Raw genomic sequence first — 18,545 nt, 5'->3', positions numbered from 1 at the left:
GCCGGATAGCCATTTATGCGATGGCCCCAACATACAAAAGCATCGTATATTGATGCTGCCTTCAACATGCGATGGCCTCAGAGAGGCCATCGTATGTTGAAATTATCGTATGTCGGGGGCCATCGTAGGTTGGGGGGGGGGTCACTGTACATTTCAATTTTCTTATTCAGTAAATGACACAAAATTATTGTACCTGATACAGCAAGGATGACGGAGGTGGCTCAATACAGGGTTGCTGGTCTGGTAAAGGCAATTCTTCCAATAGATCTACATTGGACAAAGCATCCTCTAGTGTCACTTGTGTCGTCATTTTGAAGCTGTAAGAACAAAACAAGCAAGACATTACATATACAACCGACGAGGACATATGTGTAGAAAGAATATTAAATGGTTTATCCCTTGAAAATTCATTAATGGCCTAACCACAAGAGTTACATCCAGGAGCAATGGATGTGCAGAACAAATGATTGGTGGGGGCTATCGGCACCTTGTTGCTCTGCTATTAAAAGGGTACTCAATAGGGGATAAGATGTCTGATCAGAGGGTCCGCCTCCAGGGACCCGCTGTGATTTCTGGACCTGCAACCTGGTGTTCTGAACATTTATTTTCAGAATGCCGGTTTTGGGCGACCGTAGACCTGACGTCATGCTCCCTCCACTCATGTCTATGGGAGGGGTCGTGACAGCTGTGGTCACTAAGCCCCTCATTTACTAACTGAGGTAAAGGATCACTGCAGCCACGGATTGGCTGAGCAAGGCCTTTACTGTAGGTTGACGCATCACAGGAGCCAAGAAGAAGCAGTGACCAGCAGAGGACTGAGTGTCAGCGTGGCAACTGTAGGAAATGGAGGTAGGAGAGTATAGCTTTTTTTTTTTTTTTTTTTTTTTTTTTTTTTTTTTACACCCCCCCCCTAGCCTTGTATAATTTTATTTTCCCACCAGATAACCTCAAGCAAAATAGGTAAGTAAAAAGAAAAATTGGCTAACACTGTCAGTTGACTGTATTGTCTGAGAAAATCCACGTGAAGCAATCCACACTATTATATGATTTATTTATATAAATGGTACATAAAAATGAAAACACTATTAAGGAAAAATCTAAGAGCAGCTTAAGTCATCTGCCCATCCCACCACTACAGAAAGTGTTACCACTCCCTTTCCTTTGAGAAAAGGCACTAAACCGATCGAACAAGAGTAAAGCACAGACATTCATGCTCAACATGTCTATAGGGTTACTTAGCTCGACAGAGGCCAAAAGAGTGTCCTGTTGACCACGTATCTGCCAGTATACCACAAAAAATATTAGGTATGTAATAGTATGGCAGAATACGCTATTCTACATATAATGGATATACTAGATATCCTCTAAAAACAGATACTGTAATAGTTCATGGGTGACATGTCCCTGTAAGGTATCTGTTTAACATATACATCATGAGCTTTTCATGACACACACGTTTAACAGAAGTCATGAAGGCCTACTGGTGACAGACGCAACTTAAAAGGCATTTGTCAAAGCCTCAGCGTAATGCAGGGCTTCCTACATTTTATATTGGGGCCTCTTCAAAACATGAGGATGCCGGGCCTCACAACAAACCCATACTACCATGCAGCGCCAAACACCACCCATATTACTACCGCAAACAGCTCCATCCAATTACAAGCACCTCACTACCAATCTGTAGTAAGCCAAACACTACAGTGTGCTCCGAGTAATGATGTATGTGTCAGGCTTTTGTTCACACCCTTCACAAGAGATAGAAAAACGGAACCAGAAACTTCCTGTAAACTTATAATCTATCATTACATGCTGTAAATTTGTTCCTCTTAGCAGAGCACATATGTAAAATGTATCCACGGGTCGCTTTTTTCAAGCAGAGAATGTGTGTGTACAGTATACATTAGAAGGAAGTTCAGATATATGTTTACCACCAATGCCAACAAAGGCTAAGCACATCTCTGATAGAGGGAATAGTGCATAGGCATCACCCACTGAACCCCCATTACAAAAAGGAAAAACAACAAAAAACCACCCCGCCCCCCACCAAAAAAATAAAAAAAAAATTTGTATGTATAAAAGGAAAAAAACAGCAACATTTAAATACTAAGTGGGAGCACACTCAGAGTTACGGTACATATTAAAGGGGTATTCCAGGCAAAAACTTTTTTATATATATCAACTGGCTTCGGAAAGTTAAACAGATTTGTAAATTACTTCCATTAAAAAATCTTAATCCTTCCAATAGTTATAAGCTTCTGAAGTTTTCTGTCTAACTGCTCAATGAGGATGCACAGCTCCTGGGACGTGAGTCATCAGAAAGCAGTTAGACAGAAAACAGCAACTCAACTTCAGAAGCTAATAACTATTGGAAGGATTAAGATTTTTTAATAGAAGTAATTTACAAATCTGTTTAACTTTCCGGAGCCAGTTGATATATAAAAAAAAGTTTTGGCCTGGAATACCCCTTTAAAGCGCAATTGTCATGAAGTTTGGGGCACTTAAACTAACCATATTCTGTGTATTGTGTGTAGACTAGTAATCCAGCATTACATTTACCTTCTTTATTCCAGTTGTACTTACTACAAAAACACTTTTCTTTGCAGTCACTGACAGTCGGATAGGCGTGGCCAGGGGTTCACTATGCCCTCCTGCCGACACACCTATCCCCTATACCTCAGCACTGGGACTGCTGTGTGATTGACATACAGGTCCCAGCGCATGTGCCCCCTTTGATTTTTGTGTGTGCACCGACAGGAGTTTACACAGCAAGCGCTGGTGATGTAAAGTATTTTCCAATCTGTGAGAAGTGCCACAGGCATGCGCGAGTCTACGCTATTAGCATAGACCTAGCGTAGGCTACGTTAGTAGCGTAAACCTGCGCATGCGCAGTAGTAAATTTAGCTTATTGGAAAATACTTTAGATCATAGGCTTACGTCAATAGCTTAAGAGATAAGCTATTAACGTAAGCCTATGATCTAAAGCAGTGGTCTTCAACCTGCGGACCTCCAGATGTTGCAAAACTACAACTCCCAGCATGCCCGGACAGCCAACGGCTGTCGGGGCATGCTGGGAGTTGTAGTTTTGCAACATCTGGATGTCCGCAGGTTGAAGACCACTGATCTAAAGTATTTTCCAACAAGGTAAATTTACTACTGCGCATGCGCAGGTTTACGCTACTAACGCTACTAATAGCGTAGACTCGCGCATGCCTATGGCACTTTTCACAGATTGGAAAATACTTTACATCATTGGCTCCCCCGGCCAACACTTGCTCCTACTGTCTGACATCGCTGCCGGTACAAATCTAGAGGCAGGGAGCGAGTGAGCTCTCTGCCTCTAGTGAATGCAGGCACACACAAAGAAGAGGAGAATGGGCACTATTATCGCTTCCAGCTGTTTCACATCTCCGTGCGCCCGTGCAATGCTAGAGAGCGCACTCGCTCCCTGCCTCTAGCATCGTACCGGCAGCGATGTCAGACAGCAGGAGTGAGTGCTCGCGGGGGGAGCCAGCCCTTGCTGTGTAAATTCCTATCGGTCGGCACACATAAAAATCAAAGGGGGCGCATGCGCTGGGACCTGTGTGTCAATCACACAGCAGTCCCAGTGCTGAGGTATAGGGGATAGGTGTGTCGGCAGGAGGGCATAGCGAACCCCTGGCCACACCTATCCGACGGTCAGTGACTGCAAAGAAAAGTGTTTTTTGTGGTAACTACAACTGGAAAAAAGAAGGTAAAAGTAATGCTGGATTATGGTCTACACACAACACACAGACTATGGTTAGTTTATATGCCCCAAACTTCATAACAGTTGCGCTTCAACCCCTGAAAGGGGTACTCCAGTGAAAAACTTTTTTTTAAATCAACTGGTGCCAGAAAGTTAAACAGATTTGTAAATGTCTTCTATTAGAAAATCTTAATCCTTCCAGTACTTATCAGCTGCTGTATACTCCAGAGGAAGTTGTGTAGTTCTTTCCAGTCTGACCACAGTTCTTTCTGCTGACACCTCTGGAACTGTTCGAAGCAGGAGAGGCTTGCTATGGGGATTTGCTTCTACACTGAACAATTCCTGACACACACAGAGGTGACCGCATTGAACACTGTGGTCAGACTGGAAAGAACTACACAACTTCCTCTGGACATACAGCAGCTGATAAGTACTGGAATGATTACATGGGAGATTAATATCTGTAGAGCAAGAGTGATGCAATTGCCCACATCAACCAACCAGATTGCTTATTTTGTTTTCAAAAAGGCCTCTGAAAAATGAAAGAAGCAATCCGATTGGTTGCTATGGGCAACTGCCCCAATATTCCTTTACACGGGTTTTAATAAATAAAGTTTTTAAAATGGAAGTCATTTACAAATTTATCTTCCTTTCTGGCAGCAGTTGATTTGAAAACATTATTTTTCCTTTGCAGTACTCCCAGCAATCTCCTGCCAGACACCCCGGATATTGGGACGTGTCGACCACCACACAAAGCGGTAGCTGACACGCACCCTTCATGCGTCGCTATGGGAGAACCGGAGCACTGCACTCTGGTATCTCTGGCTCTCCAAAAAAGCTGCATGGAGGGGGCATGTTGGACACAGCTCTTTTCATGCAGACATCCGGGGCACCGTGCGGGAGATCGCAGGGTGGGGGAGTGGAGTTTCCATCGGTCGGACGCCCACCCCTCCCCCCGTGATCTGACACTTCTCCTCTATCCTTAGGATAGGGGATACATTTTTCTATCCCAGAATACCGCTTTAAACTCTACTGCTTACTGCAAAACTGTCAAGGAATTTCAATTGTATAGAAATATACAATTTTATGTCCTTTCCAAACAGTGTGCCTCCAGCTGTTGCAAAACTACAACTGCCAGTATGCCCTGGCAGCCTTCAGATATCCAGGCATGCTGGCATTTGTAGTTTTGCAACAGCTGGAGGCACACTGTTTAGAAAACACTGCCCTAAGTGTCCAAACTTCCAAACACATGAATTGAGAATTGAATAAGCAATACCAGTACAGTATAAGAAAGCACCTAGGTAGCCTCGTTCACTCAAAGCCCTTCCTTTCACTTCTCAATCTTCTGTGGTTTATACCTGAGGTCAGTGCGGTCACAACACGGGAAATGTTAGTGGTTAGACACTTTGTCATACACGGTGGTAGTAGTACAATAGTGTAAATGATAAGCTTTCTGAAGAAATAACTGCTGAATATGGTTGATCTAAAACTTATAAAATTACTTAGGTTCATATAGATGCAGTCATTTTTTAGACCACGACAGAACAAACTGTGGTTAGAACACGTATTTAAAGGATTATTCTGGGATTTTAATTGGCATTTAAATTGGCATTTAACTGTGCTACAGGAACTGTAAAATTAGTGTTGTCCATAATATTGTGTCAGTACCTGTGTTTGTTGGATAGCCCCGCAATTCTTATGTGACCTTTGCCCAGATGTTTATTTTTAACAGCATACAAAATTAGTGTAGTCTCAGGTTTTTTCCAGGTTGCTGTGTGTCCCGAGACATTACATCACTAGTCAGGTAATGAAAGGGAGCATGTCTGCTTTAAATGGGTACTCCGGCGCTAAGACATCTTATCCCCTATTGAAAGGATAGGGGATAAGATGCCTGATCGCGGGGGTCCCACTGCTGGGGACCCCCATGATCTTGCATGCAGCTCCCCGTTAGAATCAGTCCCCGGAACAAATTTGCTCCGGGTCTGATTACTGGCGATCACGGGGACAGGAGCATTGTGATGTCACGGCCCCGCCCCCGTGTGACATCACAGCCCCGCCCCCTCGATGCAAGCCTATGGGAGGGGGCGTGCCAGCTGTCACCCCCCCTTCCCATAGGCTTGCATTCAGGGGGCGGGTCGTGATGTCACACGGGGGCGCTGCCGTGACGTCACAATGCTCCGGCCCCCGTTTTCGCCAGTAATCAGACCCAGAGCAAACGTGCTCCGGGAACTGATTCTAACGGGGTGCTGCGTGCAAGATCACAGGGGTCCCCAGCGACGGGACCCCCGGGATCAGGCATCTTATGCCCTATCCTTTGGATAGGGGATAATATGTCTTAGCGCTGGAGTACCCCTTTAATGGATGAAGCAGCATTATAGGCCCCTTTGACACTACAGGTATCATCCTGTAAAAACCTCCGTTATTACTCCCGGCAAAAAGTCACGAAAACGGTCATCAACAAATCCCATTCATGTCAATGGGATTTTGTGACCACCCTTTTGCATCAGGTATGTCCGTTTTTACCAGCACAAAAGACGGTGCATGCACAAATTTTTGGTCTGGAAAAAATAATGGTGAAAAAACGGCTGTTAAAATTAAACATTAAAGTCTATGGGAAACGGATGTTAAAACGGATCCGTTATCAGTTATTGTTGGTTTTTTTGACATCCATTTTCTGTACTAAGCATGCTCAGTACAGATTTACAAAAATAAGGGTTAAAAACCTGATTAAAAAAAAAAAACGGATGTAACTGATAATAACGGATGATAACAGATGAACAACATCAGGTTTTTTAGAAAAACCCATTAAGAATCACAGATGATGGTCATCAGTTATCTGTTATTACCAGTTATTGCATCCAGGTTTTTTTCATTCGTTATTGTAAAATAACAGCAGTAAAAAAGCAGGATGATACCTGTAGTGTGAAAGGGGCCCTTACGGTGGACTCACAACACAGCCAAGCACGGATCATTCCTAAGCATGTCCATTACTGTCTGGCAGGTACGTACTAAAATCCCCTTATGGTGGAGAACCCCTTTAATGGACATTGCCAACAATCCTGTTGTTCTACCATATCTCAAATCAGAACACTACAGAAACCCATGAAAGCCAGAAAATGGAAGCGAGATCTGCATGCCATGACCAAGAACAGCACAGCAATTCTTCAGGCCACACGTATAACTGTCCAGAATAGACTGACATTTGTATATCCATGGATTGCTGTGACCATCAGCACAATGCTCTGCTGACAATCTGTTTTCCAGCAGTGTACAGTACAACACATACAGACAATGTGGCAGGTTTCAAAAATGCAGGGAACATCCCCATCCTGTACAGACCAGCAACACCAGAGATATGTGCTATTCTTTTAGAACAGTGAAAAGCATTGTGACCCCTTAGGGTATGTTCACATGTACAGGATCTGCTGCATATTTTTGGTGCCGATTTTGCTACCCATTAACTTAAATGTGTAGCAAAATGAGTTGCAGAAAATATGCAGCAGATCCTGTACGTGTGAACGTACACTTATACTGTTTAATGTGGATCTGTCACCTCATTAATCTGCATTTTATCTTGACGGGTCTGTTCTATCAGTACAGTACACTGTCAGTGACTGGTGTGCAGGGCAGTGAGAGGCACAAGACCTCTCCTCATAAATACAACTAGAAAGGTGTGAGCACTCCCACTAGCCGGATTTTCCTTTTGGCTAATACCAGAGCACAGTTCTATAATATGCCTTACATAAAGCATTTATATAGACTAAAAAAGGAGCACATCAGTCGGACCGGGTGCAGGCCAGCTATAACTAATGACCGGAAGAGGTCTCAGCACTGAGATCCTACCTATCTTAACTCGATAACTACCACGGACTAGTATAGACGTCCAGGTTGGCGGCCGTTCCGGCACCTGGACGTCTATACTCGTCCATTCTTCTCGTGGGTGCTGCCCAGTGCACCCACGAGATCGCGGCAGGGACTCGGCTGTATCACACAGCCGGGACCCTGCTGCACTGCCAGGACCGAAGTAAACTTCGGTCCCGGCAGTTTTAACCCTTACAGCCGCGGTCGGAAGTGACCGCGGGCTGTAAGTGTTATGACAGAGGGAGGGAGCTCCCTCTGTCTCCTCTGCAGCACCCCGCATCGCGATCGCGGGGTGCTGTGTGTAATACGCGGCTGGCCGGGGCCTGCCGCACTGCCGGGAGTGAAGTTCACTTCACTCCCGACAGTTTAACCCTTACAGCCGCGGTCAGAAGTGACCGCGCGCTGTAAGGAGTTCTGACAGAGGGAGGGGGCTCCCTCTGTCTCTCCTGCAGCACCCCGGAGCATCGCCGGGTGCTGCTGCATACCTGGGCAGCCAGGGGTCCTACAAAGACCCCCAGGTCTGCCCTGGGTATTGCCTGTAGGACGTGCCAGAGGCACATCCTAAAATGCTGCCTGCTAGTGAAAACTGGCAGGCAGCATATAACTGCAATGCTTTGGAATACTAAGTATTCCAAAGCATTAAAAAGTGTAAAAATAAATAAAATAAAATAAAAGTGTTAAAAAAAAAAAAAAAAATATATATATATATATATATATATATATATATATATATATATATATATTAAAAATACATTTATTAAATGAATCTAATAAAAAAAAATGCATAATGTGTAGGATCGCATGTAATATGCTGCGGATGTCCACCATGTGATCCTACACATTATGCAGCAGTCACGGTAATGAGATCCCTGCTGCGGCTGGGTAGCTTTGTGTGTCCACTCATAGCGGCGGATTTCCAGCCAGCAGTCATGAGCGGACACACTGAGCTACCCAGCCGCAGCAGTGATGGATATATTCGCCATGAGCGGGTGCTTATTCCCACAACATGGCGGATATATCCATCAGGAGCCTTAACTGTTACTGACATTCGCGTTATTCTGCCAGCCGACCAAGGACCAATCAGAGAGGTCCCTGGTCCAGCCAATAACTTGTAGGGGTGCGGTATATAAATGGGGTCACTTGTGGGGGTGGGGGGTACTGTTCTGCCCTGAAAGCCAAATGGCGCTCCTCTCCTTCTGAGTCCTACCACGCGGCCAAGGAACCATATATGGCCAAAGCGGGGGTATTTCCGAACATGGGACAAGCAGCTAAATATATAATATAGGGTGCATTTCTTTCAATATCAGAAGTGATGTACAAAAAATATGCCCCCCAAATGATGCATTTGTGAAAAATTGCAAATTTCGAATTTTTAACACTGACATTGTAATAATTCCTGCCAAAAAACTATGGTGTTAAAATACTCACTGTACCCCCTAGCGAATACCTTGAGGGGTCTAGTTTTTAAAATGGGGTCATTTGGTGGAGGTGTTCCTATGTTCTACTACCTTTTAATTTCTGCAAACCTTGCATAGCACACAAAAAAAGATGTACTTTTCAAATTTTCTAAATTTTCTAAATTTCAAGTTAAATTGTTAGGCTTCTAACTAATTTAAAATGTTAATGAAAAACAAAAAAATGACTTCAAAATAAAGTAGACATCTGAAAGTATAAGTTTCATAAACTATTAGGTCAGTATGTATAAATATATGCAACCTATTAGTATTAAAATAGCAAAAAATCTGAATTTTTGGTAAAAATTTCATGATTTTTTACATTGTAAAAAAAAAAAAAACTACAAATGATATCGGCTTACTTTTACTATGTACATGAAGGACAACTTGTGACAAAAAAACAATGTCAGAATTATCATGATTGGCAAAACGTTACCAGAGTTATTCTCTAATAAAGACAGACATCCCCGATTTGAAAAAACAGGCCTGGTCTTTCAGGGGCGTACAGGTTTATTTGTATTGGTCCTTAAGGGGTTAAAGGGGTTATCCAGCATAAGATGATTTTAGTACTTACCTGCCAGACAGTAATGGACATGCTTAGGAAGGATCTGCGCTTGCCTTGGGGCTAAATGGCTACGTTGAGAGTCCACTGTAAGGCTGCTTTTTTTGTGTGAAATGGCTATTTCCTGTTTGAGTTCCCTCCCTCCAACTACAAGTCTCAGGATCCCTTGTTTGTAAGTGTGAGGTCACTTTTCTCCCTCCCACAAATCAGCTACCCCACCCATTGCAGCACACCTGAGGTTCCTTGCATGCTGTGCTGGAAATTACAATTCTCTGCAGCCCTGTGGCGAATGATCTCCTTTCCACCCAGTGGTCGCTCCATCCATTGAAGCTCAGACAAGCTCCCTTTCAACAACTGACTAGAAATGTAATGTCTCGGGCTGCACTGCCACCTGAGAAAAGCTGAGACTACACTGATTTTGTATGCTGCTAAATATGAACATCGGGGGAAAAAAATCACATAAGAATTGTGAGACCAGCCATCAAACACAGGTACAGACATTATTACTACACTAGCTTTACAGCCCATGTAACACGGTCAAATAAAAACCTCCAGGAATAACCCTTTAACCATTGATCTGTCAGTTACGCTTTAAGTGTTACTTTGAAGTGGATCTGTGTCTTCTTCTGACCCGTCTGTTTTTGCAAGGCTATTATCCATTGAAGACGTGTCCCTGCGCAGCCTTAGGCCATGTTTACACTACGAAATTTCCGATTGGAATTCTGGTGGAAATTCTGTTGCACCAGAATCCCATTGCTGGCAATGGGATTCCACTGCACAGTGCACACTATTGAATTTCAAAAGCGGACATTCCGCTGCTGAAATTCTGCCGTCAAAAGAATGAACTTGTTCCTTCTTCAGGCGGAATCCGCTCCACAGACATTGGCGTCTATGGGAACAACAATATCTACAAGGTCCAAGGACCAACTGATTCAGTCAGAACTGGCCACCTTCAAAAGCTCCAGACAGAAATATTTTGTAAGTGTGAACTTAGCCTTAGACTATCTAAACAAGGCTGACAGTGGCAGAAGATATCAAGATCCTTATATTTTAATAACTGTGAGCCACAGCTGAAAAGTTATTAACCCTTTATTGACTAGGTTTTAGCGCTAGTGACCTTTAAAATCCGTAACTCATTAAAATTTTCCCCTACAGACCCATATTAGGGCTTCTTATATGCAGGAACAGACACATTTTGTAATAGCATTTTTACTGTGAGGCCCAAAAATAATTATTTGTGTGGTGAAAGTGAGAAAAAAAGAAAAAAAGCAATTTTGCAATTTTTTTTTTTTGGGGGGGGGGGGGGGGGTACCCCTTTAACTATAAAGAGCTCAGGTTGCTTTCTAGTCTACTTCATTGTAGTCCTCCACATCTCTGACAGTCCACAGTAGTATGTTCATACCAGGGCATAACACAAAATAGGGCAGCTGAAAAACAAAGCTACCGTATTAGACAAATGCCCCAGCAATTATGCCAGGTGTGGCTAAACTTCACACATAGCTATCAGAGCAAAACCTACCACATGTAATACCTATCCTAGAATTTATGCTAGGTCTGACGTAGAAATTTACTTGTTCCGGTAAAAAAAAGAGGGAAAGTGCAACTAAAATAAATGATAATATGAAGATAGACATACAGGAACTGCATGTTGAAAAAGTGACGCGTTTCGTCGTCATGACTACGGCTATATGAGTTAGCCGAAACGTGTCACTTTGCAAATTGTTCTGAATAAAGAAGCTTGCTATTTTAAAGAGCATCTGGGCTGGACAACGTCATTTTTTTCATACTACCTGAGTGTGGTCCACACTGGTCTGTGCCTCGGTTTTGGTGCGTGGGGTGAGCTGAACGTTTGCAGTTACTGTTTCTACTATTATAAATATGGGACACTTGTGTAAGAATTTCTTTACAATACATTGGCTGCCCCTCTGTGCCCAGCACTACAGTGGATGTTCATGCCATAAATAAAGCAGCAGTAGAGTACCAGCAAACAGTTCCTCATAGGTACTTAAAGGGGTTGTCCTAGATTGTTGTAATGATGTCAGAAGGGGGCATGGCTTGACAAACTATGATAGGGAGGGGTGACTCGGTTGGAAGATATTAAAAGAGAGGGTGTTGCTTTTCGATATGATGAAAGAAAGGGGCGTGGCTTGCAAGACTCCGATGGGGTGTTTTTTCTTCACTTTCTGCCTGTCACATCATATTCCAACAGTGAAAATGGCCCAGTACAGGTAATTGTATTTTAAAATACAGTTGGTCCAGCCATGAGGGGGACAAAATATGAAAAACTTTTGTTATCTGGAGTACCCCTTTAAAGGGGTACTCGCACCATAGACATCTTATCCCCTATCCAAAGGATAGGGGATAAGATGTCTGATCGCGGGGGTCCCACGCATTATTGCATGCGGCACCCACCGTTTTTTTCACCAGAACCGCTGGAGGGTCTGAGTCACGACTACGGGAACAGAAGTCCGTGACGTCAGGACTCCACCCCCGTGTGATGTCACACCCGTCCCCTGTAATGGCGGACGGAGGTCTCCTAACCTGCCTCCGTCCATCTCCCGGCGTCTCCTGCTCTGGTCTGAGATTGAGCAGACCAGAGAAGAAGATGACTGATAATACTGATCAGTGCTATGTCCTATGTATAGCACTGAACAGTATTAGCAATCAAAGTAAAAAATAAAAAAATAAAGTGAAAAATCCCCTCCCCCAATAAAAATTGTTAATTTTTCCCATTTTACCCCCAAAAAGCATAAACATTTTTTTTATAGACATATTTGGTATCGCCGCGTGCGTAAATGTCCAACCTTTCAAAATATAATGTTAATGATCTTGTACGGTGAAGGCGCAAACGTAAAAAAATTTAAAAAGTCCAAAAATGCTGCTTTATAGTCACATTTTGGTCCAAATTTTTTTTTATAAAAAATTATCTAAAAGTTTTATATATGAAAATGTGGTATCGATACAAAGTACAGATAACAGCGCAAAATATGAGCCATCATACCGCCCTATATACGGAAAAATGAAAAAGTTATAGGTGGTCAAAATAGGGAGATTTTAGATTACTGATATTGTACAAAAAGTTTTAGATTTTTTTTTTAAGCAGTACAAAAATATAAAAGTATCTAGCCATGGGTATCATTTTAATCGTATTGACCCACAGAATAAAGAACACACATCATTTTTACCGTAAAGTGTACAGTGTGTAAACGAAACCCTCCAAAATGTGCAAAATTGTGGTTTTTATTTAAATTTCCTCCCTAAAAAAAAATTTTGGGTTCGCTGTACATTTTTTGGTAAAAAGGAGGGGAAAGGAGGGAAAAGCAAAAATAAAATTGGCCTGGTCCTTAAGGTTAAAATGGGCCTGGTTCTTAAAGGGGTACTCTGGTGCTTAGACATATTATCCCCTATCCAAGGATAGGAAATAAGATGCCGCCCCCGGATTCTTGCACGCGGCACCCAGTTTGTAATCAGTCTGATTACGGACGACCACAAGGCCGGCGGCATGTGACGTCACGCTCCGCCCCTCAACGCAAGCCCACGGGAGGGGGCGTGACAGCTATCACGCCCCCTCCCGTAGGCTTGCATTGAGGGGCAGAGCGTGGCGTCACACGCCACCGGGGACTGATTACAAACGGGGTGCCGCGTGCAAGATCCCGGGGGTCCCCAGCGGCGGGACTCCCGCGATCAGGCATCTTATCCCCTAGCCTTTGGATAGGGGATAATATGTCTAAGCACCGGAGAACCCCTTTAAGGGGTTAATTAAAAAGTAACTGTCAGATATGTCAAAAGCTATTATCTGTCGGGGTGTCAGTGCTGAGGCTCCTAACAATCGCTAGATATAGTTTAAAGAAGCATGCAGCTGTGCGCTTTACTCCCCAGCTCAGATTCCAACCCGTCTCATTGGAGGAGATGGGCTCTATTAAAGGGGTACTCCGGCGCTAAGACATCTTATCCCCTATCCAAAGGATAGGGGATAAGAAGCCTGATCGCAGGGGTCCCGCCGCTGGGGACCACCATGATCTTGCACGCAGCACCCAGTTACAGTCAGTCCCCGGAGCACGTTCACACCGGGTCTGATTACTGGCGATCACAGGGATTGGAGCATTGTGACATCACGGCCCCGCCCTGTTGTAACGGGGTGCTGCGTGCAAGATCACGGGGTCCCCAGTGGCGGGACCCCCGCGATCAGGCATCTTATCCCCTATCCTTTGGATAGGGGATAAGATGTCTTAGCGCCGGAGTACCCCTTTAAGAGTCTATAAAGCCAGATTCCTGCAATGAGACAGATTGAGCCCTGGGCTGGGGAATGAAGCACTTGGCTATGTGCTTCTCCTAACTATATCTAAAAAGAACAGAGATCTTGACCAATCAAAACATGACATGTCTGTGTGACATTAACTGGACAGTAGCACTTTAAAAGGAGAAATGAAAAGTGTACATTTTACAAAAATCCTGTTGATTCTGCAACACTAAAAACTGTACAAAGCAAAGAGGAAACATTACTTTACACTGCGAGAACCACACAGTTCCTCTTGATCTACAGCACAGCAGACTGCTAGGTCACATAGATGTGCATGGGGTGTGTAATATTACACGACAGCTATGTAAAACGTCCAAGTTCGCCAGAGCAAAAAATACTGGGGCAGATTTTCTACCCTCATGAGATATTTCCATCTTATTGTTAGGACATGATCAATTTTCTCTACACAGCAGCACCTCTGGCCACTCAGCTGTGCAGGTAACAGCAGCAGCAGAGCCCCATCCTTTTGAATAGGAGAGTGCTGCTGTTTCCACAATGCTGCACCTTCCTTCTCAGGATCCTGGGGGGGTTAAATAAGTCAGAGCCCCATTTGTGTTAAAATGATATACTTGCCTATTGATATGCAATGGGATTACCCCCTACTCACATTACAAGCTGATAATATCTTATTGTTTTTGAGAAACTAGGAAGTGTTGATCTCTAACAATCTCTTCTTCCTTACGTTCTAACAGCAGCACAATAACGGTGTAGGACAGATGGAAGTGAACCTAACACTAAATAAGCCCTAAACTTACTATAATAGGTTGTTAAGCCCATCCCATCCTGTAATTATTATAAAGAAGTAACCTAAATGGGGTGGGAGTATTGTGCTGCTGTTAGACCTAAGGGAAAACAGACGTCAACGCTTCACTTGTCCTACCAACAGAACAATTAGGATAGGTTACACGTACCGCATCCGCAGCGTATTTGATGCTGTGGATGCGCTACTGCCTGTCCCTAGAGTGTGCCTCCAGCTGGGCCAGTGTGTCCTGCTCGAAGCAGCAATCCTCTGCTACAAGAACAGAGGGAGCTGCGAGTCGCACGTGCATGCGCAGCTTTCCAGATATTGTGCCCACTCCCTGAGCTAGGCCGAGAGCGGACGCAATATCTGGAGTACACTGGAGCACACTCTATGGACTGGCAGTAGCGCATTCACAGCGTCAAATATGCTGCAGATGCGCTACATGTGACTCTACCCTAATGGGGATTTAGCAAGTAGAAACCACATAGAGAGTGCCCTCTTGTCTGATGAAACTCAAAATTACCAGAGAGCCGTCTCCTCTGAGAGGATCCAATAGGATCAGACTTTATTCAGCCAAAGAGGTGGAAACTGCTCTAGTGGATCTAACAATATTAGGCCGATCACAGTTCTGGCTGATGTGAGCCAGTCTTAGAAATAATCGATTAATTCTTAACCCAATAACGACCATGGACGTCTATGCTCATCCAATGGCCATTAACGGGTGATGACGCTGGCTCCCAACTCCCAACTCGAGCCCGCGTCATAACGGCTGGCCCCCAGCTGATTCCTGTAGCTGGAGGCCGGCGTTAATAGCAGACATGCGGCAATCGCTGTGGCCGGCTATTAACCCTTTAGATCGCCACTGTCAAAGTTGACAGCGGCGTCTAAAGGTGCCTGTATCCCGTCCCTGGTGGTCCAGTGTGGTGGATCGCGGCGGGGGGGGTTAATGTGATCCACTGCTGAGGTAGCCTGAGGGCTTACCTCTCCTGCTGAGGCAGCTCCGGTGCTCAGAATGATAATGCCTGGCAGGACCCAGCTTTATCAATCGAGCGCAGAGCACACAGATCAATGGGATTGTATGTGACCCTATTGATCTGTATGAGGAATCAAATGATTCCTCCTTAAAGTCACCCAAGGGGACTAAAAGTATAAAAAAAAAAAAGTTTTAAAAAGTTTAAAAACACACACACACACACACACACATTAACCCCTTCCTTATTAAAAGTTTAAATCACCCCCCTTTTCCCAAATTCCATATAAAAAATATATAACCATAATAAACATATATGGTATCGCCACGTGTGTTAAAGTCCGAACTATAAAAATATATCGTAAATTAAACCGCACGGTCAATGGCGTGCGCGCAAAAAAAAAGTCCAAAATAGTGTTTTTTTGGTCACTTTTCATACCATAAAAAAAAGGAATAAAAAGCGATCAAAAAGTCTGATCAAAAGAAAAATGGTACCGTTTAAAACTTCAGATCACGGCGCATAAAATTAGCCCTCATTCCGGCCTGTACGCGGAAAAATAAAAAAATGATAGGGGTCAGAAGATGACAATTTTAAATGTATTAATTTTTGTGTATGTAGTTATGATTTTTTCCAGAAGTCCGACAAAATCAAACCTATATAAGTAGGGTATCATTTTAATCGTATGGACCTACAGAATAAGGAAAATTTAATTTTTACCGAAAAATTTATGGCGTGGAAAAAATTAACAAAAAGGTGTTTTTTCTTCAATTTGGTCCCACAATGATTTTGTGTTTTTGTTTCGCTGTAGATTTTTGGGTAAAATGACTGATGTCATTACAAAGTAGAATTGATGGCGCAAAAAATAAGCCATCATATGGATTTTTAGGTGCAAAATTGAAAGGGTTAGGATTTTTGAAAAGTTAAGGAGGAAAAAAATAAAAGTGCAAAAACAGAAAAACGCTTGGTCCTTAAAGGGGTACTCCGCCCCTAGACATCTTATCCCCTATCCAAAGGATAGAGGATAAGATGTCAGATCGCCGGGGTCCCGCTGCTGGGGACCCCGGGGATCGCTGCTGCAGCACCCCGCTATCATTACTGCACAGAGCGAGATCGCTCTGCACGTAATGAAGGGCGATACAAGGGCCGGAGCATCGTTACGTCATGGCTCCGCCCCTCGTGACGTCACGGCCCGACCCCGTCAATACATGTCTATGGAAAGGGAGCGTGGCGGTCGTCACGCCCCCCTGCCATAGACTTGCATTAAGGGGACGGGCCATGACGTCACGCTGCTCCAGCCCCTGTATCGCCCTTCATTACGCACAGAGCGAACTCGCTCTGTGCAGTAATGATGGCGGGGTGCCGCAGTGGTGATCCCCGGGGTCCCCAGCAGCGGGACCGCGGCGATCTAACATCTCATCCCCTATTCTTTGGATGCCAGGGGCGGAGTACCCCTTTAAGGGGTTAAACTTCTTTTTGGCTTTACTCATACAGATCGGGACCATAAGACATATCTAGAAAACAGAGCTTATGTTACTCATGAGAAGAGAGGACATTGGAAGTAGATGACCCGACTGGAGTTTACCAAATAAACAGTTGTCAGTAGCGAGACAGTCAGAGGGGAATACAATGCAGAGATCCAGGGAAGTCAAGGTTTAGAGCTTTCTTATACTTGTGGTACACAAAACGGCCAGAAACAAAGTAACCTTCAGGTATAGGTAGTTATGTAGGGCCTCCTCAACAGGCTCAGAGGAAGATAAGCATAGATCTCATAGAGCAGTTGTCTCCAACCTGCTGATCTCCAGATGTTGCAAAACTACAACTCCCAGCATGCCCGGACAGCCAACGGCTGTCCGGGCATGCTGGGAGTTGTAGTTTTGCAACATCTGGAGGTCCGCAGGTTGGAGACCACTGTCCTAGAGCTTTATGGGAAGACCAGTCTGAGGCCAGTAGGTCTCCTTCTAGTAGACTGCTTCAGGAATTTGTTCACCAAGAACTTGTGTATCAACAAGAACAAAAAAAAAACTGTCCTGGCATGCCGAGAGTTTTAGTTTTGCAACATCTGGAGTTCCACAGTTTGGAGACCAGTTCCCTAAAATATATCTTGCAGTCTGAGGTATGGTAAGAACTAGGGATGGCGATATGACCAAATGTGTGTATCACGGTATTTTTGTAACTTTTGGCGATTCCACGGTATATAATGGTATTTCCTCCTCCTCCCCTCCCCCCCCCCCCCCCAAATTATCAGCCCAGCGCTGCCCCCATTGGGGTAAATACTCACATGTCACCCGCAAGTGCTGCCCTCCTCGTCCTGTTTGTTGCAGGCTGCCGGCGCTGACACTCTATACTGTGCGGTATCCCTATGCCCGGGCTGCAAAAGGTAAACAAAATAAACTAACGCACCTACGTCGGCCTCACGCTGGGGACGAGAACGTCGGAGAGCCGTCAGCCTATCACCGGCCGCAGCGATGTTCCACCTCAGCTGGTGATAGGGTGAGCCCATGTAAGGAGCTCGAGCCGGCTTCTTACATGACAGTGGGCTCAGCCTATCACCGGCCGAGGCGGAACATCGCTGCGGCCGGTGATAGGCTGACGGCTCTCCGACGTTCCCATCCCCAAGAAGCAGGTGAGGCCAGTACTGGACCAACGGGGGGGTGAGTTAAAGTTTATTTTGTTTACCTTTTGCAGCCCGGGCATAGGGATACAGTATAGAGTGTCAGCGCCGGCAGCCCGCAACAAACAGGACGAGGAGGGCAGCGCTTGCAGGTGACATAAGTATTTACCCCCATGGGGACAGCGCTGGGCTGATAATTCATTCATTCCCGAGGGGGAGGGGCCCAACCGGTATTGCAGTATGGGAAAAATTCATATCGTGCAGCACAAAAATATCGGTATTCGGTATGAACCGGTATAAACTGTATAACACCCTATAAT

The 18,545-nt window shown here is 44.5% G+C and overlaps 1 protein-coding gene across 2 annotated transcripts in view; it reads right to left on the bottom strand.

Annotated features, from left to right (window-relative positions):
- The window catches only part of CYFIP1 (cytoplasmic FMR1 interacting protein 1), a 108,804-nt gene that overhangs the window by 88,486 nt on the left and 1,773 nt on the right, over positions 1-18,545 (bottom strand). For both annotated transcript variants that reach the window (XM_056555868.1, XM_056555867.1), the window contains exon 2: positions 194-317. In XM_056555868.1, coding sequence (XP_056411843.1) covers positions 194-310 — 117 coding nt within the window. In that variant the 5' untranslated portion in view covers positions 311-317. The remainder of the gene's footprint in view (positions 1-193; positions 318-18,545) is intronic.

This window comes from Hyla sarda, chromosome 2, assembly GCF_029499605.1.
Source record: "Hyla sarda isolate aHylSar1 chromosome 2, aHylSar1.hap1, whole genome shotgun sequence".
NCBI classification, from domain to species: Eukaryota; Metazoa; Chordata; class Amphibia; order Anura; family Hylidae; genus Hyla; species Hyla sarda.
Note: the sequence above shows the minus strand (reverse complement) of the source record. Positions and strands in the feature narration are given on the sequence as shown.